Source organism: Gorilla gorilla, chromosome X, assembly GCF_029281585.2.
Source record: "Gorilla gorilla gorilla isolate KB3781 chromosome X, NHGRI_mGorGor1-v2.1_pri, whole genome shotgun sequence".
Lineage (NCBI taxonomy): Eukaryota > Metazoa > Chordata > Mammalia > Primates > Hominidae > Gorilla > Gorilla gorilla.
Window position 1 is genome coordinate 84,090,515 of NC_073247.2, and position 26,368 is coordinate 84,116,882.

General features: G+C 43.7%; 1 protein-coding gene and 1 non-coding gene across 5 annotated transcripts in view; both read right to left on the bottom strand.

Annotated features, from left to right (window-relative positions):
* The window catches only part of HDAC8 (histone deacetylase 8), a 241,477-nt gene that overhangs the window by 22,041 nt on the left and 193,068 nt on the right, over positions 1–26,368 (bottom strand). For all 4 annotated transcript variants that reach the window (XR_004068538.3, XM_031005906.3, XM_031005905.3 and 1 more), the window contains exon 10: positions 208–313. Coding sequence is in view for 3 of the 4 variants with exons in the window: in XM_031005906.3 (XP_030861766.2) it covers positions 208–313 (106 nt within the window). In the remaining variant the exon portion in view is untranslated. The remainder of the gene's footprint in view (positions 1–207; positions 314–26,368) is intronic.
* LOC115932587 (U2 spliceosomal RNA) lies at positions 25,485–25,675 on the bottom strand. Its single transcript, XR_004068847.1, has one exon. It is a non-coding gene; the product is annotated as a U2 spliceosomal RNA (small nuclear RNA).

Here is a 26,368-nt window from a genome sequence, read left to right on the forward strand (position 1 = left end):
GACATTAGCCAGCCAAATGACAATCCCAACCAGAGTGGCCAGTGTAGAATTCCAGCTACAAGCTGTCAGGCCAAGAAGAGGTTTCCCTTCCAAGTCAGTGAAATGATTAGCTACCAAAAGGCAAATGGTATTTAAGGAAGCCCCCACTGATGGGCCACCACAAACTGGGTGGAACAAGGAGGGCAGGCCTCGAGGGGCGGTGCTCACCTTTGATGTAGTTGAGGATTTGTTGGATTCGGTGGGGCTCATTGCGGTCTGGCCGGCAGCTTGGCGTGATTTCCAGCACATAATCAGGACCATATGCTGTGAAAAACTGTAAGGAAAAGGGAAAGGCCAAAAAACAAATTAAGCCACATAAAACCTCCAAACCAACCACATACAAACAATCAAAAGAAACTCATACTACCGACAAGGCAAGGGAGGCCTCCTTGGGCAGAACAGGATGATGCAGCAGGAAGCCCTGCCTTGGTGGTATCACTACTCCCCTTGCTCAGACCTTCAATGATATTCCCCTGTGAAATTCTTTAGCTTGCTGTCCAACGGTCTCTCTGCTTAGATCTCAACTTTTCTCTCCAACTTCAGCTCTTACTGCTTCCTTGTCCTCTGGCCACACTAGACTGCTTGGTGCTCTTCCAAATCACACCGTGCTTTCTCTTTCCTTAGGATCTTTGCCATTGCTCTTTCCTGGGGACTGCAAAGGCCCTCCCCCAGTCCCCGCTGCCTGTGAAAAACCTCCCCATCCTTCCAGGCACAGCTCAAATGTCACCTCCTTCACAAAGCTGTCCCTCCTTCTCCACCAACCCCAAGAGCATTCTGTTGGTACTTCTTTCAGGGCCCTTAAATACACAGTGCTTGCCTGCACATCACATGCAGGTCATTGTGCTTGTTGCAGAGGGACTATAAAGATGGATGAGACCTCCTCTGGGGTCCTCTAGGTGTTCACAGGCATATTCTGCATTGGGTAGAGATTTTTCAACAGTGACCCAATCGCCCCACACTGGACTGTCAGCTCCCTGAAGGCAGGCAGCACCTGTGTCTTATTCATTTCCTTGGTCCCCACAGACCATGGCAGCTGCTTGTTAGTTTTGGTTGCCTTGAATTCCCTGGCCCAGGAATGGCAAAGAAGTCTAGTTTCTCTACTTTAATTTTCCTTTCTCTATAGTAGAGTTTATTTGTTTTTTAATTCAAAGAATCAAAATAAATGTTTGTGGATTCTATTTCTAGCTTGGTAGATGACTCCTTGTGACCACTGGGAAGTCACAATATCTGATTCAGCTTCTCTGGTAGGGCTGACTTGGGGAAAAACACTCCGCGACAAAGGGAATCATTCAATTGGGATAAGTCTTTGAATGGGAAATATGCAAAGCTACTATTTCTGTTTAGTTTTTAACAGAAATAGTATTTGTGCACACTCTCCAGAGGGAGAGCATATGGTCCTTAACATTATGTGCTTTCAATAGTGATATTGTTAGGTGGTAAGTAAACCAGGGAAATTCAAATTCCATGAAAACAAAATGGTACAGAGGGCATGAAAAAAGGATCTTGATATACGTCATGACTTTGATGCCATTCAAAGAGCTTCTTAAAAATAATCCAGAGTTATTGCCATTGTCACCAAATTATCCTTGTTAAGAGTCTGAATGTACATCTGGCACCGTGGGAGATGTTGTGGAACAATCTCTAGGGATTCTAACAGTGTCTTTGTAGATTCCATGGAAGTAACTTGATTGGGAGATGGTTTTGCATATCCATGACAGAAAACTCTACACATTTAATTAAAAGAAAAATGGCCAAGACTGTGCCAATGTTTATAATGCCCTTTGTGTGTGTATATGTGTGTGTGGACTGATCTAGAAAGAGAGAGGGGCTTAGGTCCTTCCTGCTGGAGTTATTACTCTCTGATACCTGAAGCCCCGAGTTCCAGAGATAGAAAAGGCTTTGAGTAGAGATTGGCTTTACCAAACCCATATGTGGAACAGACAAGAGAGGTTACCTGGGGGACACATCCAGAACCATTACCCCCTTTCCCCTGTATCATGGTTGAAGAAACTTGAGAGGCTTGTATTTTTAGCTAAGGAGGGCCCCTCAGTCCAAGTTTGAGGAACTTGTGGGCTTGGCTGTAGAAGAGAAGCCTTTAAACAGGTGTGACACTCTCTCCTTAGGCAGCCTCTTTCCCAGAGTGTGTCAAGTGGTACACTCATTTCATGGGTATGGAAAGACAGGCTTAGATAGTGCAACAGAAGAAAGGCAGCTGCAATGAAGAAGCTCCTCTTGGAGACCTGAAGCCCTGGCATCAACGTGCTATAAAAATCAGGTGCAGGGTACCTAGCTGAGGTATAGGAGGAGGGAATGTTCTGCCTCCAGGTGTGAAGATGACACTGCTGATTCTCTGTCAGTGACACGTGTCATGAGCTGCTTGATTAGGGCTGAGTGTTTGGAACAACACGTCCTCACTTATGTGTGCCTATTATGCACTTACCCTCACTCTCCTACTTTAGCTCCCTCTTTGACCAAGAGCATATATGGTTGCAAGATGGTCAGCTGGGACCAGGACTGGCTGCTATGTGACAGAACTCAATTCTACTGGGATTAAGCCTCTTGTCCTGGTTTCATTGGCATCTGGCTTTAACTAACTGAGCCACACGGTAGGCACAGTCATACATAACCCATTCTTTGCTGAAGCAGGCTGGCTGCTGGTAATAATAGCAAAGTCTGGGTTCCTCAAGTTCTCCCCACCTTTGCCAATCAAATGTTATTCCCAGGTCCTGCTTATTTGCACTGTTCTTAGGTTAGGGGACTCAGATTGTTTAAGAAAGTCCTTGTGTTGTGAGCCAGTTCTACATGGCAGCTGGCTGGCCTGCAAAGGTAGAAACTTATGTCATGTTCTGTTTGCATACCCTCCAGTGTCCAACTCAAGTCATCACAGGTTTCCCTTAAATGTATGTTGAATTAAATTAACTCACCAAGGGTTTAGCTAGCCATATAGCTAATTGTGTGAAATAATTTAAAGAATCAATTCATAGCATTAACAGTTTTTCTAGACTCTTGAGGCAGCATGATGAAGTGGAAAGAGCACTGGCTTTAGAGTTGGGGGAGCTAGATTTTGGTGCCTGGATTTAGCTTGTGTGTCTCAGGTAAGCTTCATTAAAAAAAAATTTTTAAATGTCAATAGCTTTTGGGGGTACAAGTAGTTTTTGGTTACATGGATGAATTATATAGTGGTGAATTCTGAGATTTTAGTGTACCTGTCATCAGGTAAGCTTTTTAATCTCTGTTTCATCATTTCCACCTGACGATGACAAATGCTAACCTGGTTGGGCTGTTAGGAGCCAATGAGATAATATCTATAAAAGGGCCTAGCACAGGGCCCAGCACATACTAGGACTTCAATAAATGTGAATTCCCTTCTCCTAGGGCAAGAGGCCCTTGCCTAACCAAGGCTCATCCACACCCTGAAGGATGTCAGGTGAAGCGCTTAGGGCCCAGATGTAGAAAGACGAGTCTGTTCTTCCTGCCAGACCAAGCCCAGCAGCCTCAGGGTCCCTCCCCGCTTGCTTAAGCCATTAGCTTAGCCTAGGAGAAACTGACTAGCCTGTGGAGAAACTGACTTCTGTCATAGTTTTCTGCCCTATGGTCCTGCCACTTGTTACTTACTGGCGAGGTGGAAAGGAAATATGATCACGTAAGGCAAAAGAGATGTTGGAGTGGAGGGATTTGGCTAGAACTAGAAATAGCTTGAGGCCCCTCCAGCCCCGAAGAGGAAAGGAAATGGGCAAGCAGCAATCCCATTCCCAGACAGGTGGAGCAGGGGATGAAAGAGGCCAGCTGACCTTCAAGGGAAAATGCTGGCTTTGATCTCACTGAAGGAAAGAGGGAGGTGCTAACCTCTCTCCACCCCTTCCCCTTTCCCCCTCAGCACTTCTTTTGCTTTCTGGGCTTCACTTTACGCACTTTTGAGGGGGAACATGGTACTGAAAAGGGGGCAAATGGAAAGTATGAGATGGGGCAGAGGGATGGAAGTGAAAGGTAGTGGCTATTCTAGGGTAGTTGGTCCCTTCTCAACTCTAGAGTCAATGAAGAAAGAAATGTAAATAGCTCAGCTTAAGTTCAGATCAGCTCAAGCTTGAGTTCAATTCAGCCCACCTCAATGCTCTTTTCTTGTTCATGTCTCTCCAGGTCTTACTCACACAGTGAAAGCAGCATACAATTAGATAGTTGGTCAAAAAGATATTCAGAAGAAGCCCTAAGGTTGCTGTTATTCCTCCATAATCATGTTTGGTTAGAGGAAACCAAGCAATGAACCTGAATCCACCAATCCTTTTATCCTTGCTTCAACATTTAGTAAGTATCTACTATGTGCCCAGCTAGGTTAGTCATTGGGGTACAAAGACAATAAGACATGTTTCATAGGAGGGATTATTATAGAGCAGTGTGCTGAGTGGTATAATATTAACAATACTAAACGTATTACAAGCTTATTATGTGTCAGGAACCTAAAGTGTCTAAGCATTTTTAATAGATTGACTAACTTAATTCTCACAACCAACCCATGCAGTAGGTACTATTATTGTTTCCATTTGAAGCTGAGGATCTGAAGCACAGGACAGTAGGATAACTTGACAGAAGACATGCAGCTGGTATGTGTGGAGCGGAGATTTGAACTCACGTCATTCTGAAGATCAGCACTAGCTATGGTAGCCTATACACTACCCAGAAAAAGTGACTGTGGAGTAGAGTCTGCAAAGGGGGTATAGAGGATGGAAGGGAGGCAGAGAGTATGAAACATAAGGGGCACATTTCAGGTATTGAAGTGAATTAGATATGACTAGGGGGCACGGGACAAGGAGAAGAAGGACACAAGGCTAGGGAGGCAGGCATGCATTTCATGATGGGCCCTGCTAAGGCCTTTGGCTTTATCCCCGACTAGAAGGTCCGTGAAGGCAGGACATTGTTTTGTTCCCTGCTGCATTGCCAGTTTCCAAAACAGTGTGTGCACCTAGTAGGCGGTAGATATTTGTGGGATAAGTGAGTGGAAGCTTGTGGGAGATACTGCAAGCTTTTTTTTTTTTGGGGGGGGATGGAGTCTCACTCTGTCACCCAGGCTGGAGTGCAGTGTCGTGATCTCGACTCACTGCAGCTTCCACCTCCCCTCCCGGGTTCAAGTGATTCTCCTGCCTCAGCCACCCGAGTAACTGGGACTACAGGAGCACACCACCATACCCAGCTAATTTTTGTATTTTTAGTAGAGATGGGGTTTCACCATGTTGGCCAGGATAGTCTTGATTGAACTCCTGACCTCAGGTAATCTGCCTGCCTTGGCCTCCCAGAGTGCTGGGATTAGAGGCACGAGCCACCATGCCCAGCCTTCTGCAAGCTTTTAAATGAGGGAATGAAGAGATCAGCTGTGCATTTTAGAGGGCTCAGAGGCTACAGCGTGGAGAAGGTATCGGAATTTGAGGAGAGGAATACAAGTAGGGACACCAGTTAGAAGGCTGCTGCTGTAGCCCTGTGGAATGGTAATAGGGCTTGAACCAGGAGAGGGTGGAAGGAATAGAATGATAGAAAAACTTCAAAGATAGCATCAATAGGGTTAAACAGTAAATTGCATGTGGGGAATAAGGAAGAGGGGAATGGCAAGGATTTCTGGCTGCGTGGGAGGAGCATGAACGGGATGAAGGATACAAGCAGAGGAGAAGGTTCGGTGGTAGGGTGTACGTGTGTGAGAGGGGAGTTCAGTTAGGAGCATGTTGAGGGTCAGGATGCTGATGACAGAGTGGTCTCTTAGTTTAGGAGAGAGGTTGGGCCTACAACATAATGCATGTCATAGATTTAGGAGTTACCAGCAACATAAAATCAAGGAATTGGACAAGATTGCCATGGTTGCAGGGGGTGGGGGAGCTTACTACAGAGTAAGAAGAGGGGAGAGGCAAGGAAAGAATCATGGGGAACAGCAATACTTCAGAGGTGGGCACAGGAGTGGAAACAGTTCTGGCGACAATTTGAAATCTTGCTGAGAGGGTAAAAAAGAGGGAGGCTGAAAGGTGTCTTCTGATTTGTCCACTGGAAAGAGACCTTTGCTGCAGCAAAGTCAGTGGAGGGTGGGCAGAGGCCTGATGGGAGTGAGGAGGCAGAGATGAGAGTGATGACGGGAATACAGTAGTCCCCACCTTATTCCCGTGAGATAGATTCTAAGACTCCCAGCGGATGCCTAAAACTGCAGATAGTACCGAGCCTGATTGCTGTCAATCAGAACAGGTTTCTGTTGTCTTCCACCCACAGATTTAATGCCTTTTCCTTCTTAACTAGGCATTTATCCTTTACTGTGGCTGTAACTTTTGCAGTTTAAGGCGCGAAAGCAAACCTAGCACAGAGCACAGATTTCTTTTCTTTCTTTCTTTTTTTTTTTAGACGGAGTCTCGCTCTTTTGCCCAGGCTGGAGTGCGGTGGCATGATCTCGGATCACTGCAACCTCCACCACCCAGGTTCAGGCGATTCTCCTGCCTCAGCCTCCCGAGTAGCTGGGATTATAGGCGCGCACCACCATGTCTGGCTAATTTTTTTGTATTTTCAGTAGAGATAGGGTTTCACCATGTTGGCCAGGCTGGTCTCGCCTGGTCTCCAACTCCTGACCTTAAGTGATCCGCTCGCCTCAGCCTCCCAAATTGCTGGGATTACAGGTGTGAGCCACCATGCCTGGCTCTTCAGGATTTCATGGATAGATTTGTTCTTATTGTAGCTCTTAGTAACCTCAGCATATGATTTTTTTCCTTCCTTAAGTTAAGAACTTTCACCTTTTCACTAAAGGAAGTACTTTATGGTTTCTCTTTGGCATATCCGAACTGCCTGCATCACTACTCTTGTGCTGTGGGGCCATTATTTAAGCAAAATAAGGGTAACTTGAACACAAGCACTGTGATACTGTGACAGTTGGTCTGATAATCAAGACAGCTACTAAGTGACTAATGGCGGGTAGCATAGATGGCATGGATACTCTGGACAAAGGGATGATTCACATCCTGGGTGGGAGGGAGCAGGACAGTGTGAGATTTTATCATGCTATTCGGAACAGCATGCAATTTAAAACTTGAGAATTGTTTATTTCTGGAATTTTCCATTTAATATTTTTGGCCCACAGTTGACACAGCAGGTAACTGAAACTAAGAAAAGGGCGGTTAAGAAGGAGACTAGTGTATACCAGCAGTCCCCAACCTTTTTGGCATCAGGAACCGGTTTTGTGGAAGATAATTTTTCCACGGACCAGGGAGGTGGGGATGGTTTCAGTTATGAAACTGTCCCACCTCAGATCATTAGGCATTAGTTAGATTTTCATAAGGAGTGCACAACCTAGATCCCTTGCACATGCAGTTCACAATAGGGTTCACACTCCTATGAGAATCTAATGCTGCCCCTGATCTGACAGGAGGTGGAGCTCAGATGGTAATGCTCACTTGCCTGCTGCTCACCTCTTGCTGTGTGTCCCGGTTCCTAACAGGCCACCAGCCCCGTGGCCCCAGGGGGGTTGAGGACCCCTGCTGTATACTGTTTTTTTTTTTCTTTTTTTCCAGGAGTTTGATACGGGGGTAGGGCTGGGGTAGGTGGGTGTTTTAAGATGGGAGGATATTAAGTATGTTTATGGGCTGAGGGAAAAGAATCTATAGGATGGGAGTCAGGGGCAGCATAATAGATACTTCGAGTTAGTTATGTCTGTATTTCTGGCCCATTAGACAGAGATCCACAAGTGAAGAATACTGTTTTTTTTTTTTTTTAATCTTTATATTATCCACAGCTCCTAACATAAGGCCTGGAAAATAAAAGGCACCCAATTCATGTTTGCTGAATGAATGAAATAAAATGATGGGATTCTGAACAGATTCACATCCAGTAGGGCGAATTAGGTTCTTGAAGGATGGGGTGATTCTAGACAGGCAGGCATGGAGTGTGTGTCGGGGGATAGTTAGAGGAGGCAAGAGAATGCAGGACAAGTTTGGGGAAGAGCAAGCGCTGTTAGTGGGCTAATGTTGGAAAAAGAGAGCACAGGAAGCCTTGATTCCCATGTTGAGGAGACAGGACATGATGTGACAGGCAATGAGGCAGGGTCAGGACTGGAGCTGTGCCTTATGGGAACTGAGAGCAGCAAATGCAAAGCTGGGCGACTGATGTAGAGGCACCTGCAATAGTACAAGGTGGGGGACAAAAAAGGCTTGAACCAGAGTGATTGCTGTGGGGATGGAGTGGATGGGAAAGAGATACTGTGATGGGGCTGAGCGTGGTGGCTCTCTCCTGTAATCCTAGCACTTTGGGAGGCTGAGGTAGGTGGATCTCATGAGGCCAGGAGTTCGAGACCAGCCTGGCCAACATGGTGAACTCCCATCTCTACTAAAAATACAAAAATTAACTGGGCATGGTGGTGCATGCCTGTAGTTCCAGCTACTTGGGAGGCTGAGGCATGAGAATCCTTGAACCCAGGAGGCAGAGGTTGCAGTGAGCCAAGATTGCACCACTGCACTCCAGCCAGGGTGACAGAGTGGGACCCTGTCTCAAAAAAAAAAAAAAAAAAAAAAAAAAGTCTGGGCGTGGTGGCTCACGCCTGTAATCCCATCACTTTAGGAGGGTGAGGCGGGCAGATCACGAGGTCAGGAGTTCAAGACCAGCCTGCCCAACATGGTGAAACCCCGTCTCTACTAAAAATACAAAAATTAGCCAGGTGTGGTGCCGCACACCTGTAATCCCAGCTCCTAGGGAGGCTGAGGCAGGAGAATCTCTTGAACCCAGGAGGCGGAGGTTGCAGTGAGCCGAGATTGCACCACTGCATTCCAATCTGGGTGACAGAGCGAGACTCCGTCAAAAAAAAAAAAGAAGAAGAAGAAGAAGAAAGAAAGAGCTTCTGTCCAAATCCCTTTCTATAAAAATCCAAGCAGCTCTCACATTTTTTATTGTTAACTCACAGTCTACTTTTTCCTAAAAATTATACTTGCTTCTATCAGGGCAAGCCCAAGGTCAATGCCAATCTCTCTTGCAGACCCCTGAGGCTTTACTGTTTTTAGTTGGGGAAGTCATGCCTGTGACGGTAATGTGGGTTCTGGTCAGGAAGAGCATTTCTTGTCCTGAATCACTGTTTGAAAAGAACTCATCATAACCAGAATAACACGGCACCAGCACTTTGAACCATAACATGGTCTTGAATGATGCTTCTCAATCTTTCCTATATCACCAATTACTCCATCAAAGAACTTAGTCTCAACCATGATGGAAACAAAAAAGCCCTCTTTTTTCCCAGAAAAACATTTCTGTTTACAGGAAATTCAGTGAATACATATGGCATTTATGGTACATTTTAAGGACATAAAATTGCAGTGATATTATTGGGAGTAGATTTTATTGCCATGGCTTTACAACACAGACAAACAAAAATAATAACTCCATTAGTTGTTGAATTGAACTGGCAGGAAGCAGCACATCAAAAGCGCTTGTGAGCAGGCAGGAGGATGGGGGATTGGGAGTGTCCAGAGCACAACCAAAAGGTCAGGGAGATATGGGCTATTGAAGATAAGATGCTACATGTGGAGGTGAAGATGGGGATGGAAAAAAAGTGAATTCTTAATTGCTGGAATAGAAACCTGGTGTCCTGTCTAGACTACATCTGTATCCTACCTGTGGTACTCATTTTACCTCTGAACACAGAGTTGGCACTTAAGAACTGCTTGGTGATGAGGCTTATACACCAGTGCATGGTCGTGCCAAGAATTGTTTGAGTGAATGAAGAGGGCATGGAAATGGTTTTATTTTTCAGATATTTTAATGGTATTTTACCTATTGGTATAAAAAAGTTTATTAAGCAAAATAATCAGGTAAACCTGGGAAATGTTATCTTAATGGAGCACTAATTATTATAGTTGTTATTATTATTTAGAGGCAAGATCTTACTCTGTCACCCAGGCTGGTGTGCAGTGATGCAATCATAGCTCACTGTAACTTGAGCACTAATTACATTTAAGCAAAGAATATGCTCAATATTAACATCTTATTTCATTAGCTAAAGTACTTAGAGGCTTTCGTGAACACATATATATAGCCCGTTTGCATGTCATCTAATTAGTAAGGTTCTTATGTTAGTCAATCCACAGTAGTGTGTGTGTGCGTGTATATGTTTGCATGTGTGCACATGCATGCATTGTACTAGGTGCTAAGCATCATTCTAGGCCCTGGGGGCAAGATGAGTACCAAAAAAAAAAAAAAAGTTCTGGTGACTGCTCTCAAGGAGATGACAGTCAAATAGAGAGGGAAGATATAATTATAGCAGAAGCAGAGGAATAAATCCAAGCTAAAGTATGTGGTATTGGTTAGTGTACAATAAAATGCCCTCACATGTGGGGGGCACTGGACAAATTAGGTGACTTATCCAAGATCATAATCTTAACACTATGTAATACAGTTAAGAGATGTGAACTTGAACCAATGACTTTGAACTTCCCATTTTATAGGCTTCCACTATGTCATGAAGCAATACGCATAGCAGTTAAAGACTGAGATTTCTGGAGTCATATGGGATGAGCCCTACATCTTTGCTCTACACTGATGTAGTTTGGATGTGTGTCCTCTCCAAATTTCACATTGAAATGTGATCCCCAATGTTGGAGGTGGGGCCTGGTGGGATGTGTTTGGGTCATGGGTGCGGATCCTCATGAATGGCTTGGTGCTCTCCCCATGGTAACCAGTGCATTCTTGCTCTGAGAGTTCATGTCACATTTGTTGTTAAAAGAGTCAGGAACCTCCCCCGTCTCTCTCTTGCTTCCTCTCTGGCCATGTGACATGCTGGCTCCCCTTTGCCTTCCACCACGATTGAAAGTTTCCTGAGGCCTCGCCAGAAGATGTTGGTGTCATGCTTGTACAGCCTGCAAAACCGTGAGCCAATTAAATCTTTTTTCTTTATAGATTACCCAGCCTCAGGTATTCCTTCATAGCAATGCAGATGGACTAACACAACCATCTACTAGCTGCGTGACCTTAGGCAAGTGACTTAACTGTTCTGTATTTTGGTATTCTTGTTTGTAAAATGGGAATAATAACAGAACCTACCTTTTAGGATTGTTGTGACAATAAATGAGTGAATTCATGTAAAGAACTTAGAACAGTGTGCTTGGCTCATTATAAATGCTCAGTAAATACTATTAAATGCTGAATATTATCATTCTTTTTCTTGTGCTTTATCAACTGTACAAAGAAACAGAGCTCTGAATGTAATGGGCAGTAGTAAAATTGGATTTCTCTACAAATGTCCATTTAGACTGAATGAGGGTGAATTCCTTAAGAGCTTACCCTGTATCCCAAAACCCTGAAGCCAGAAAGAGTGGCAGAGAGATCAAGAAGAGAAGGATTCCAAGTGAAAATGACTATTAAGAAAGATGGAAAAGAAGAGGAGGGAATGAGAAACTTGAAGTGGTAGGAGAGAGAGGCACAGGACAGAGGTGACAGAAAGGAGTAGAAGAGATAAAAATGAGAAGGGGCTTAGATTGGGAAGGGGAAGAAGGAGGTCTAGAGGAGGAGACAGGAAAGACAAGGGGAGGGTGGCAGGGGTCTCCCTGCAGGCCAGAATTTTCCTTCAGGGTATGGTTTCAAGAGTTTTAGGGAAGAGCCCTGGCCAAGACTAATACCTTGCCCCATCACTGCTGATCCTCAAATTTCCACGATTAGAGACAATTCCTTCTTCATACTGTGTGCGGAGCCAACTCTGGTTATACCATATGTCTCTGTTAATCAAATGAATATTTTGGAAACAAGCCTACACACGAAGGTTTTTTACATCAAATTTTCCTTAAGCCAAGGGTGGGGATGGAAGAAGGAAGGGTATAGGGATATTGCTTTACCTGGCTTGTTGCTGGACAAGTACTAAGATGACTGAAAACTGCTTCTACTGGAGGATTAATAAGAATTGATCCTTACACTACTCCAAACAACTGCCCTCTCTCCATCCCTTCACTTCTGAACCTCTTAAAATTTCTCTTTTCTTCAACACCTTGACCTCCTCATTTCTCAGACACTTCAACTCACTGCAACGCACACCTCCAATGAACTTTTTTTTTTTCTTTTTGAGATGGAGTCTTACTCTGTCACCCAGGCTGGAGTGCAATGGAGCAATCTTGGCTCACTACAACCTCCGCCTCCCAGGTTCAAGCGATTCTCCTGCCTCAGCCTCCCGAGTAGCTGGGATTACAGGCGTGCACCACCACACCTGGCTAATTTTTGTAATTGTAGTAGAGATGGGGTTTCACCATGTTGGCCAGGCTGGTCTTGAACTCCTGACCTCAGGTGATCCACCCGCCTTGGCCTCCCAAAGTGCTGGGATTACAGGCATGAGCCACCGTGCCCAGCCTTGAACTGTTTTTTAGAAGAGAGATGGCAAAGAGATTTCAGGTTCTTGACAACTCGGATCAATTGGTAGTAGCTGCTTGGGGTACTGTGTTGAGAAAGATTCTGAAGCTGTGCCTTGGTTCAACAGGGAAGCAGGCCATGATCAATTTGTAATGTATCCATAGGAGTACATAGACCCCGGCAGGGTGGGGTCTGAGGGCACGTAGTCATATGTGCCCTACATTTGCTATTCCTGCTTTAGGACATCAAGAGTGACCTCCTGATTACCCAACTAAGGTCTTCTTTTCAGTTATCACTCATCCTATTTGATCTCTCTCCAGCACATGTCATCACACTATCTTCTCTCTCATAACCACTGCTCTCCCTGTTCCTTCTCAGTCTCCTTCCCTGGATCCTCTTCTTTCATCTGTCTCTGAAATGTAGGTGCCCTCAGGTTATATCCTCAGCCTCTCTTCTTTCTCTTTGCAGGAGTTCGCGCCCTCTGTTGGTGTTGTAATCACGCCTACGCGGAGATCCTACATCTCTGGGTCCTGTCAGTGTTTGCCACCAGCCTCTGACGTGCATTTATAATCATCTGCTGGACATTTCTACCTGGAAAATTTGAATTCTTGATATTTTGCATAATGTGTTCCAAGTAGAGCTAATTGTAAGTCCTTCCAAAGAGAATGCTCATCATCTTTTTTTTGTTTACTCAAAAAGTCCCACCATACAATAAGCTCTTCAAGAAAGATTTGTACTTATGACCCTGAATGGGTTAGTGTGTTTATGCTTTGTTTAGAGGCATTGAATTTTGTGCATTCAAAATACCTGAAATAATACCATCCTGAACGTTCCTGATTTCATCAAAATACCCGAAATAATGGGTGATGGGTCCAGTAAAAGCCCAGACTTCACCACCATGCAATATATGCGTATAAGAAGCCTGCACTTGTACCCTCTAAATATGTACAAAAAAAGACCCCCGAAATAATATGGTTTAGGAGATCTCTATCTCTGTGATATTCCCATTGTTTGATGAGCAATGATTTTTTTTCCTCACTGCTTGTTAAACAAAGAAAAATATATCTAACCGTGTGCAAGAAGATAGAAAGAGGCATAGAGTACTCCCAAGACTGGCATTATCTCTCAGGGGAGAGCCCGATAGAAAGCACTATGCTTTGGGTATTACAGGTTGAATATCCCTTTTCTGAAATATCTGGGACCAGAAGTATTTTGTATTTTGAATTTTTTTTTCAGATTTTGGACTATTTGCATTATATGTACTAGTTGAGCATGCCTAATCCAAAAATCCGAAATCTGAAATGCTCCAGTGAGCATTTCCTTTGCACACCATGTTGGTGCTCAAAAAGTTCTGGATTTTGGAGCGTTTTAGAGTTCAGATTTTCAAATTTGGGATGCTCAACCTATATTTGAAAACACTCACTGGTTATCTGCTGGGGCAGGATTCAGTGTGGTAGGTGCTGGGGAGATGATAATGACACAGATATAATCTCTGGTCTTGAGGAGCTTACAGTCTAGTAGAGAATGCAGACAAGTACAGGAATAACTATGATGAGAAGAATGTCAGAGGTAAGTCATTTCTCAAGGGAAATTCTGAAGTGGGAATTCTTAATTCTGAGTATGGGGGCTGAGTAATGAATAAGGCTTCATGGAGGAGATGGGAGGCAATTGAACTGGCCTTGAAGGATGAGCAAGATTTAAGTAAGAAGGAAGAGAAGGTATGAAATGCACAAGAAGTGGAATAAGGACGATGAAGATATACTGTAAACAAGTCATCAAAAATTAATTTGTAGAGAAAGAACAGAGTACTGGGTCAAAACCAGCACCAACACAGCTCTGTAAGCAACTTTCTTGTCTGCTTTGAATAATGCATCTTTCTTTTGTGATGGACCACGATAGAATGATGGGCTTGGCAGAGAGGGGAAAAGCCATGGATGGAATTGCTACTCCATCAGAGTAGGATTTATCTCTGATATACCCATCAGAGAGGTTACTTGGGGCAAACTGGAGTTGCACTTGCTCAGCACCTATTGATTCATTTATTCACTCATTCACATGATACCAATGTTTCTTGAGCACTCCTGTGTGCCAGGCTCTGGTCATGAAGAGATGCATGAGACTTGGCCCCTGCCCTCAAGGAGTGAATGGAGAGACAGCTATGCAAATGATCAATTATAATGCACTGTGGGAAGAACCATAATAGAGGTGCAGGCAAGGAGCTCCTGCAATCCAGAGGGAAGACAAAGCAAAATCCTAGTCAGCCTCTAACTGATTTCCCTGTCTCCCCTCCCTTCCTGAGCTTTCCATCAGAAATTCAGATCTGATCATGTCATTCCCTTGCTTAAAAACCATGGTCGGCTCCCCACTGACTGCAGGACTGAGTCCAAACTTGAAAGCAGGACATACAAAGGCCTTCACAGTCTGGCTCAGCTGACTTCTCCAGCCTTATCGCACACCACGACCTGGGCTACGGCCCCTAAACTGTAGCCACATTGACCTGAAGTGTCTCTCCCCACTCCTCTTTATCTGGTCAATTCTTCTGTTTCCTTTGAGCCCTTGCTAAATGTTGCCTCTCTACTGTGCCATTCCCAGCTCCCCCAGATGGAGTAAGTTCCTCCTCTGTGTTCCCACAGCTCACTGCCTCTTGATTCTATCACTTACACATTCTAGTGTAACTGTTTTTGTGCTTGTCTCCTCCACTGGGCAGTGTTCTCCTCAAGGGTGGGAACTGGGCCTTATTCTTTTCTTTGTCCCTAAGATTTGGTATGGGCCTGGCACATAGTAGGCGCTCCATACATCTTTGCTGAGTGAATGAATGACTCTGACATGCGGCCAGTCAGGCCTAGTCATTGTCAGCAGCTGGCATTACTTAACATGAGAGATGCATACAAAATGAAGGGCAGCCAGAGTAGCTGAAAAACAGGCGGCTCTAGTGACATCATGAAAAAAACAAACCAAAACTGGGGAAGGCTGAGACAACGCTTCCACTCACGCTTTAACAAATGACTCTCGCTTCTGAGCAGCCCCTTTTTGTCTGCTCTCCCATTCACTTTCCAAAACCCAGTCATTGAAATGATTCTAATTATTCATGGTCAGTGGCATATACAGGAAACACTTAGTTTACAAGCAATTAAAATACACTAAAATAGATTTATGTAGGTTGAACCTGATCCTGCTGGTAAGAAGGGAGTAAATGACATAGATATTGGAGGGGTATTTGCTCTCCAAGGTTGTTCTTTGTCATTCTTTATCTACCTTACACTAGTTTGGTGCTAACATGGCAAGCATCCAGAGGTGTTTCTTAAGGCAAGGGTACTGTGAACATAGCGGGGAGCCTGTTCCACAGTTGTAGACTTGCTGCTTCCCGGCAGCCAGCTATCCTGTAAATGTGTGAGTGCCACCTCTGCCCAGGCCCACATGGCACAGGGGAAAGGCTGGCTCAGCAGCAGGCAGCACGGAGTAGTAGGAAAGGTCCCCAGCACTGCGATCAGGGGCCTGGTTTCCACCAACACTTAATTCTTCAAGGCTCTGTCGCCACGTTGGTCAAATGGGGCATGAGTTCCCACCCCACCAACTTTAAAGGGTTGCCTATGAGGCTCACAGGAAGAAATTTTGTGAAAAGGTCTGAGGCTAGATAAATGAAGGGGGTTTCATTTTCATTACAAAAACTCTAACTTATGGCTGTTGGGCCCCTCCAAGGCTCTAGATGTGGCTAATGCTCACCAACAGATTAGCAAAGGCACACTTAGGTTTGTCCCCTAATAGTTTATTTAAGAGTCCACACGAGGATGATTTATCACCTTGCCACACTCAAACCAACAGCATTTTAATGCCCCTCTAATGAAGAGAGCAGTCACAGCTAAACAAACACACCATTCAGTTGACAACAGACATGGGCGGCAAATGCCTAGCCCATGGAGTTCAGGTGTCCTCAAAGATTTTGTGCCATCCTTTCTCACAGCAGGCTCTGCTTCCTTGAGTTTGACTCTAGGGAGAAAAAGGCCTCCTTTTGCTGCTCCACGAAACCTAGAATAACATATAGCTAAGCCATTCAATGGGCCAGTGTGATTGGCACAAAATATAGAATGAACAAAATGAAATGGCATATTTCAGCATAAGCTTTTGAGCTAAATTCAGAGCTACTGCAAAAAGGCCAAAAGCCTGGCACAAAAGTGGGGCAGGGAAGCAAAGGTCATGGAAAACCAGTCAACCAGGTCTGACCTTAAATTATTAAGGCCATGAGATACATTAATGGAAACTCGCTTCCTCTTTATCTGCAAAAGGATCCTGGGTTCCTTCACGCTCTGTCACACCTCCCTGCCATTCCGTTCACCATTCCCTTTGCAGAGAATGCCCAGCCCTCCCTTCTCAGCCTAGACCATTCCTACTCAGCTTTCAAGACCCAGCTCAAATGTAACCTCTTTGAAGTCTTTGCTAACTCCCCAAAGTCAGAGCTCCTCATTCCCTCCCGTGTGTTTCCACAAGGTTTTTTTTTTTTTGAGACGGAGTCTCACTCTGTCGCCAGGCTGGAGTGCAGTGGCGCGATCTCGGCTCACTGCAACCTCTGACTCCCTGGCTCAAGCAATTCTTCTGCCTCAGCCTCCCGAGTAGCTGGGATTACAGGCACGCACCACCACACGCAGCTAATTTTTGTATTTTTAGTAGAGATGGGGTTTCACCATTTTGGCCAGGATGGTCTCGATCTCCTGACCTTGTGATCTGCCTGCCTCGGCCTCCCAAAGTGCTGGGATTACAGGCATAAGCCTGTAATTACACGCCTGGCCATCCACAAGGCCTTTTACAGCCCTCTGGCCTACTCTGGCATCTTTGTTTACATGCTGTCCTTCCCCATTGGGCCATGAGTGCAGCTCTTAGGAGCAAGAACTACATAGCACAAAGATGCTTTCTTAGCACAACGCAAGGCACAAAGACGGCCCTCACTCAAGGCTGGCTGAATAAATGAGCATTTGAGCAAACATGCACTGAACTCACTTGTTGGGTCTGCACAGGACCCAGAGGAAAGGCTCATTAGGCAATGATTTGATATGTTACACATGCTTCTTCAACACTGGTTTATCTGATTCGTGACGACCTTGGTGCTGGCAAGCTGCAAGAAGTCTGCTGGCAGAGGCAGCCTGACAATGTACCAGTGAGGCAAGGTGTAGGGTGACCTCGTCCAGGCTCTCAGTTTGGTTCTCACAGCACAAAAACACGAGTTGGAAAAGTACTGCTCCCCGCCCCCACACCCCTCAACTCTCCTGTGCTTGCTTCTCAGGAAGTTGCCCAGCAGCACAGATAGCGTCGTTTAGTACATTTGAAAACTGAAAATGCATCCACTACCAGAGAGGAATGCCTAACGCATGGAGCCTGACCTGGCCAGGGCTCCCACAGAAGCTCTGGCTCAGCATCATAGCTTCTAGTTCTTTTTCCGGTTCTGCTAATGATGAACCCGATGACTTTGGACATATCAGCTCATTTCACATTCCCTATCATCATATAGGGAGAATAATGAAGATGTTGCATGGATTGAATCAATGAGAAGCTTGACTGAGATCCTGGTGGACAGGGGAAGCAGTGGTTGATGCTGGCAGAGCCTGAAGGGTTTTGTTGTTTTGGTTGTTTCTGTTGTTTGTTAAGTGCAAATCACTCTGCCTTAAGCCCAGGTGTGCAGTCCATGGAGCAGAAGGGCAGACAAGCAGGCAGGCAGGCACCTCCGAACTGGGCTGCAGCAGAGCCAGTGCAGGTGGCAGTGTACAGGACTGGATGGGACAGGATGGGATGCTCAGATGCAGGCTGGCCAACAGCTGGTCTCCTGCTCCCCAGTAGGGACCAGGAGCAACAAGCTCTAAAGGCTGTGCCTACTGGAGCAATTTAGTATTGAAATAAAATAAAACTCATGGCAAAGTCAATCTGACACATCTTTAATGATATACATAATGATTATTGTGCTGTACTGTAATTAGGCATAATGATAAGCAGCTCCAAAGAATGACTGTAATTACGATGACATTTACACAGCTGAACCAAATATTTCTGAGGTCAGCTAGGATGGAGGTGGGGATTAGGGGTGGTTGGACAGGAGGCAGACCAAAAACTTGGTTGCAAGGCATTTCTTTGGTTCTCCTTGTCTCCCCACTCCACAGCAAGGTGACAGTCCCTCCACCCCTTATTGGGGAACAGAAAAAGGATCTGATGAGGAACCTGGGGCCTGAATGGCTAGTTCCTTTCTCCAGCCAGGGAGAGGCTATCCTGAAACTCCTAGGGTTAGGGAATCTGGGATGTCCAGAGGGGCTTCAAGCTAATTAGTCCCCACTTTTCCATAAGGCCTGAAATTTTATCAAGTAGCCTTAAACCTAACAAGTATATGCCTAATGTATGGGCCTTCTTTGGAGCCTGATTTGAACAAATCCATGTAAGGGATATTTTGGGGACAACTGGGTAAAATTTAACAGAGATTGGTATTAGCTGATGTATTAGGGCTCTCTGGAGAAACAGAACTACATGGTTTTTTGAGACGAAGTTTCATTCTGTCGCTCAGGCTGGAATGCAGTGGCATGATCTCGGTTCACTGCAACCTCCACCTCCCAGGTTCAAGCCATTCTCCTGCCTCAGCCTCCTGAGTAGCTGGGACTACAGGCATGCGGCACCACGCCTGGCTAATTTTTGTATTTTTAGAAGAGATGGGGTTTCACCATGTTGGCCTGGCTGGTCTCGAATTCCTGACCTCATGATCCACCTGCCTTGGGCTCCCAAAGTGCTGGGATTACAGGCGTGAGCCACCGTGCCCGGCCAAAGGGGAGTTTATTAAGTATTAACTCACATGATCACAAGGTCCCACAATAGGCTGAGGAGCAAGGAGATCCAGTCGGAGTTCCAAAACTGAAAAACCTGGAGTCTGATGTTCGAGGGCAGGAAGCATCCAGCATGAGAGAAAGATGTAGGCTGGGAGGCTAGGCCAGTCTCTCACATTTTTCCGCCTGCTTATATTCTAGCTGCGCCGGCAGCTGATTAGATTGTGTCCACCCAGATTAAGGGTGGGTCTGCCTTTCTCAGCCCGCTGACTCAAACGTTAATCTCCTTTGGCAACACTCTCACAGACATGCCCAAGATCAATACTTTGTATGCTTCAATCCAATCAGGTTGACACTCAGTATTAACCACCACAGATGATAAGGGACTATTAATTTTGTTGAGTTTGATAATGGTATTGTGTTTATGTTAAGAAAAGGTCCTTATCTGTTAGAGATACATACTAAAATATTTATAGGCCATCAGCTATGAAATGGTATGATACCTGGGATCAGCTTTAAAATTCTTCAGAAAAAAATGGGGGATAGAAGAAATAGGAATAGTAATATTGGCAATTGTTGAAGCTGGGTGATGGGTACATGGGGGTTCATTATACTCTTCTCTCTGCTTTATTTATGTTTGAAAGTTCCCGTAATGAAAAGTTAAAAAAGTAATATACCCTAGATTACTCTGGAAGTGAGTCATACATTAGTGAAAATTAGTTTGAGCATGCTAACAACATCTAGTAGACTTGGACAGCTACCAGGAATGAGATTTTGGATGGGCAGAGCCAGGAAGGAGGGCAGGTGTATGTTGGAACATGAGCCACTTTTGGGAACTAGGAAGTCCTGGATGCGGTGGAGAAATATTTGTGAGGGATGGGGAATTTTGAATGGTCAGACAATGGCCTGAAAGTTCTAGGAGAGAAAGCAGGAAGTGAAAGGAGAGGAGACAGAGTGCAATAGGCACTCATGTTCATGTATTAGGTCTCTCGCTAAGCCTATAAGTTCCTGGAAGTTGGGTCCTGTATCTTAATCATCTCTGTCTTCCCTAGAGCTCTCAGGACATTAGTTGATTTTATTTCATTCATTCATTTATGTAAGAATACTTATTGAGTGCCTATGAATGCAGGCAATCCAAACATGTGTACGCAGTAGTCAAAGGAGATACAGCGGTGAACAAAACAAAGTCTCTGCCTTCAGGGAGCTCACATTTTAGTGGGAGGGGACAGATAGTAAATAAACAAGCATGTACATGTCAGATGGTGATAAGTGCTGCAGAGGAAAATAAAGTAGGGTAAGGGGTTGGGGAATGCTGGGTAATTAGTTGCTCAGGACCAAACTTGAATGGCACTTGGGCCCTTAGGAGCTTTTTCAGGTCCCCTCTGCCACCTGGCTTTTGGTCATGTTGGACTCTGTGCCGTTTGTTCCCTGGGTTTCACCAAGGGCTCCTGGGCCTTTCAGTCTATATATATATGCATACTTTAACCTAATCTTGACTTATTCCTCCCTTCCTACACCCAACTAATCCACATTCCTTTTTGGGAACATTCTCCAGGTACCACTTCCTCCAGGAAGTGTTCACAGGTCCTTCCTTCTTCCTATCTCCACACTATTCCCTGCTTGGGTCTTCTCTGCTTCCATAGCACTCTTGCATAATCTCTACTACAGCACTTTTCACTGTGGATTATAATTGTCTTCCCGACTAGACATTGAGCTCTTTCAGGATAGAGAGTATGTCTTTTTTATCTGTATATAGCACGGGGCCTAGAACACAGTAGGGATCCTGTACATGCTTGATAAATACATGAATGAATGGATGGATGAAAGAATGAACATGTTCTCTAGCAGAACATCAGAGACTTGGGAAGCATCCCCACCCTAAATCAAACACTGAGGAAGTAGAGTAGTTAGTATGTGCTTAGATACCAAAAGGAGAAAGGAGATCTGTATCCTTGGATATGTTTTAAACTCTATGATGATGATGATGATAACTGACATTCAACATTTATTGCATAGACTTATGAGCACAACTGCCTGGGTTTTAATTTTAGCTGTACCATTTGCTAGCTGTATAATTTTGGGCAAGTTACATAATTTTTTTTGTACCTTAGTTTCCTCATCTGGAAAATGAGGATGATAATAATACTATGTATTAAATGAAATAAAGTTCTGCAAAGCACTTAGAATAGTACCTGTAATACAGTAAACACTGTATAAGGATTTGCTATTATTTATTACGATGAGTCAGCGACTGTGTTAAATCCTTTAGTTATTCATTCATGTATATTGAGAGCCTGCCAGTTCTAGGCCCTGGAGATAGAGTGCCTTCATGGAGCTTACATTTGACCTAACTCCACCCTCACACAATACAAGGGAGATAATATACATATCCCCAACATATAAAAAAGTGAGGCTTAAAGCTATTAAGTGACTTGTCCAAGGTCATAGAGCTCATAAGTTGAAAATTAGGATTCTAACTCTGGTCTGTGTGACTCCAAAAATCATTGCTTTAGACCAGGAGTTGACAAACTATGGCCCATGAGCCAAATCTGTCCCTCTGCCTTTTTTTTCCTTGAGATATAATTTACCCTTTTAGAGTGCATTATTTAGTATATTCACAAGTAGCATATTTACAAAGTTGTGCAACCACTATCTAATTCCAGAACATTTTCATCACCCATGAAGGAAACCTCATATCCATTGAGCATTCACTTCTTGTTCCCCTATCCCCTGGCAACCAGTAATCTACTTTCTGTCTTTATGGATTTTCATATTCTGGACATTTCATACAAATGGAATAATAGAACATGTGGCCTTTTGTGTCTTTCTTTCACTTAGCATAATGTTTTCAAGGTTCATCCATATTGTAGTACGTATCAGTAATTTGTTCTTTTTATGGCTGAATTCCATTGTATAGATACACATTTTGTTTATCCATTTATCAGTTGATGGACATTTGGGTTGATTCCAAGTTTTTGGCTGTTATGAATAGTGCAGCTATGAAAATCTATGTACACATTCTTGTGTGAAGATATGTGGTTATATACCTAGGAATAGAATTTCTGGGTCATTTGGTAACTCTATTTAACTTTTTAGGGAACTGCCGTGCTGTTTTCCAAAGTGGCTGCACCATTTGATATTTCCACCAGCAATGTATGAGGGTTCCAATTTCTCTGCATTGTTGCCAACATTTGCTATTATCCATCTTTTTGATTATTGTCATCCTAGTAGGAGTGAAGTGATATTTCATAGTGGTTTGGGGTTTGCATTTCCCTAATGACTAATGATGTCAGGCATTTCCTCATGTACTTATTGACCAGTTGTATATCTTCTTTGGAGAAATGTCTATGTGTATCCTTTGCCCATATTAAAACTGGGTTATTTTGCTCTTGTTATTTAGAGGTAGGGTTTCACTCTGTCACCCAGGCTGGAGTGCAGTGGTACAATCATAGCTCACTGCGGCCTCAAACTGCTGGGCTCAAGCAATCCTCCCCGCCTCAGCCTCCCAAGTAACTAAAACTACAGGTGCACACCAACATGCCCACCTAAATTTTAAAAAAAGTTTTTGTAGAGATGGAGGTCTTGCTATGTTGCCCAGGCTGGTCTTGAACTCCTGGGCTCAAGTGATCCTCCTGCCTTGGCCTCCCAAAGCACTGTGATTACAGGCATGAGCCACTGCACCTGGCCTGCTAGGTGAGTACTAAGGGTTTTAAAAATGTATTCTGAGCCTGGGTGCCATGTCTCATGCCTGCAATCCCAGCACTTTGGGAGGCTGAGGTGGGTGGATCACTTGAGGTCAGGAGTTCAAGACCAACCTGGGCAACATGGTAAAACCCCATCTCTACAAAAAATTCAAAAATTAGCCGGGTGCGGTAGCACACGCCTGTAGTCCCAACTACTTAGGAGACTGAGGCAGGAGAATCGCTTGAGCCCGGGAGGCAGAGGTTGCAGTGAGCTGAGATCACGTCATTGCACTACAGCCTGGGTGACGGGAGTGAAACCCTGTCTCAAAAAAAAAAAAAAATGTATTCTGGATACAAGTCCTTTATATATGATTTGCAAATATTTTGATTCACAAATTTTTTTCCCCATTCTGTGAGTTGTCTTTTACTTTCTTTTGTTTTCTTTTTCTTTTCTTTCTTTCTTTCTTTTTTTTTTTTTTTTTTTTGGAGACAGGGTCTCACTTTGTCACCTGGGCTGGAAAGCAGTGGTGTGATCACAGCTTGTTGCAGCCTTGACCTCCTGGGCTCAAACAGTTCCCATCCCACCCTCTCCACCTACTGCCTCCCAAGTAGCTGGACCACAGGCATGCACCACCACACCCAGCTAATTTTTAAATTTTTTGTAGAGACGGGGGTCCCATTAAGTTGCCCAGGTTGGTCTCAATTGAACTCCTGGGCTCAAGTGATCCTCCTGCCTTGGCCTCCCAAAGTGCTGGGATTATAGGCGTGAGCCACTGTGCCCAGCCTGTTGTGATTTCTTTTTCTGGTTTTGGTATAAATGTAGAACTGGCTTCATAGTTGGGAAGTTTTATTTGTCAGGGTTCTCCAGAGAAAGAGAACAAATAGGATCTCTCTCCCTCTCTCTCTCTCACTCTCTAGAAATATATGTAAAAATAAATATCTAGATGAATAAATCTATCATTTATCTACATAAAATAGATTTATTGTGAGGAACTGGCTCATGCACTTATGGAGGCTGAGAAGACTTTTGACCTGCCATCTGCAAACTGGAGTCCAAGGACAGCTGGTTGTATAGCTCTAGTCTGAGTCTGAGGGCTTGAGAACCAGGAGAAATGACGGTGTAAGTTCTAGTCCAAGTCCAAAGGCCTGAGAACCAGAGGGCTGATGGTGTAAATCTCAGTCCTAGGGCAGGAGAAAACTGAAATCTTAGCTCAAGCAGTCATTGAGAGACGGGAGGGGAGGAGTGGGGAGGGAAGAGAAAGGAGGAAAGAGAAGGGAAGAGAGGAAGAGAGAGAGATAATTCTTCCTTCACCTTTTGTTCTATTCAGGCCCTCAACAGATTGGATGATGCCAACCCATACTAAGAAGGAAAATCTTCTTGATTTAGTCTACTAATCCAAATGGTAATCTCTTCTGGAAACACCCTCACACATACAACCAGAAATAATGTTTAACCAGGTATCTGAGCATTTCTGTGGCCCAATAAAGTTGACAAATAAAATCAACCATTATTGGTATCAATCAGTAGAATTGACTAGTGAAACCATATGTGCCTGGGGTTTTCTTTGTGGGAATTCAAAAAATTATTAATTCAATCTCTTTTACTTGGTTTAGGTCTATTCAGATACTCCATTCCATTTTTTCTTGTTAGTTTTGGTATTGTGTGTCTTTCTAGGAATATTTTCATTACATCTAGGTTATAAAATTTGTTGGCATACAGTTGCTCATAGTATTCCTTTATGCTCCTTTTTTTTTTTGAGACGAGGTCTCACCATGTTGCCCAGGCTAGTCTCGAACTCCTGGGCTCAAGCGATCCTCATGCCTTGGCCTCCCAAAGTTCTGGGATCACAGGTGTGAGACGCCGTGCCTGGCTCTTTATACTCCTTTTTATTTCTCTAAGGTGGGTAGTAATATCTCCACTGTCATTCCTGATTTTCATAATTTGAGACATTTTTTTCTTAAGTCTACCTAAAGTTTTGTAATTTTGCTGAGCTTTGCAAATAACCAACTTTCGATTTCACCAAATTTCTCTATTGTTTTTCTATTCTTTATTTCAGTTCTTCTTGCTCTAATTTTTATTTTTAATTTATTTAGTTTTTTGAGACAGAGTCTCGCTCTGTCGCCCAGAGCTGGAGTGCAGTGGCGCAATCTTGGATCACTGCAACCTCCATCTCCCAGGTTCAAGTGATTCTCCTGCCTCAGTCTCCTGAGTAGCTGGGACTACAGGAGCATGCCACCATGCCTGGCTGATTTTTGTATTTTTAGCAGAGACAGGGTTTCACCATGTTGGCCAGGCTGGTCTTGAACTCCTGACTTCAGGTGATCCACCCGCCTTGGCCTCCCAAAGTGCTGGGATTACAGGTGTGAGCCACCATGCCCCACCTAATTTTTATTATTTCTTTTCCTCTGCTTGCTTTGGGTTTAGTTTGCTCTTCTCTATTTTCTTAAGATGAAAGATTAAGTTATTAATTTGTAATCTTTCTTATTTTTAAGCAGACCTTTGCAGTTACAAATTTCCCCCTGAGTACTGCATTCATTGCACTCCATAAGTTTTCGCATGTTTTGTTTTTGTTTTCATTCATCTTGGAGTATTTTATAACTTTATTTGTGATTTCTTTTCTTAATTTTTTTTTCTTATTGGGAGGGGTGCACCATTTCTGGAGGTACTGCAATACCAGGTTGATGCATGGAGTGGAGGAAACTAGTCCTTATTCCATCTCCCTGCTCCAAAAATCCGTTTAATGTATTGTCCTCAGATAGAGGATGTATCAGATATTAAACTGATAAGGACAGATACTACACTTGAACTTAGCCAAAAGGCCATGAAGCAACGTGATTTCTTCTTCAACCTATCTGTATTAGGAGTGTGCTGTTTAATTTCCACATATTTATGAATTACCCAAATCTCCTTCTTTTATTGATTTCTAATTTCATTCCTTTCCATCTAATTTAATTCCAAGGTACTTTGTACGATTTAAATCCTTTTAAATTTACTGAGACTTCTTTTGTAATTTAACTTATGTTCTGTCCTAGAAAATGTTCCACGTGCACTTGAAAAGAATGTATATTCTGCTCTAGTTGGTTTATCACGTTGTCCAAATCTATTTCCTTGTTGATCTTCTCTCTAGCTGTTCTATTTATTATTGAAAATGGGGTATTGACATCTCCAACTATTATTGTTAAATTTCTTATTTCTCTTTTTCACTTCTTTAGTTTTTGTTGCATATGTTTTGGTGCTCTGTTGTTCGGTGACATATATTTATAATTTTGTCTATTAGTATAGCCACACCAGCTCTCTTTTTGTTACCGTATGCATGCTATATCTTTTGCCATCCTTTTACTTCCAACCTACGTGTGCCTTTGCATTTAAAGTATTTCTTTTATGAACAACATATAGTTGAATTATGTTTTTAAAATCCATTTGACCAATCTCTAATTTTTAATTGGAATGTTTAATCATTTACATTTAATATAATTACTGATAAGGCATAGTCTATGTATGCCACATTGCTACTTGTTCTCCAT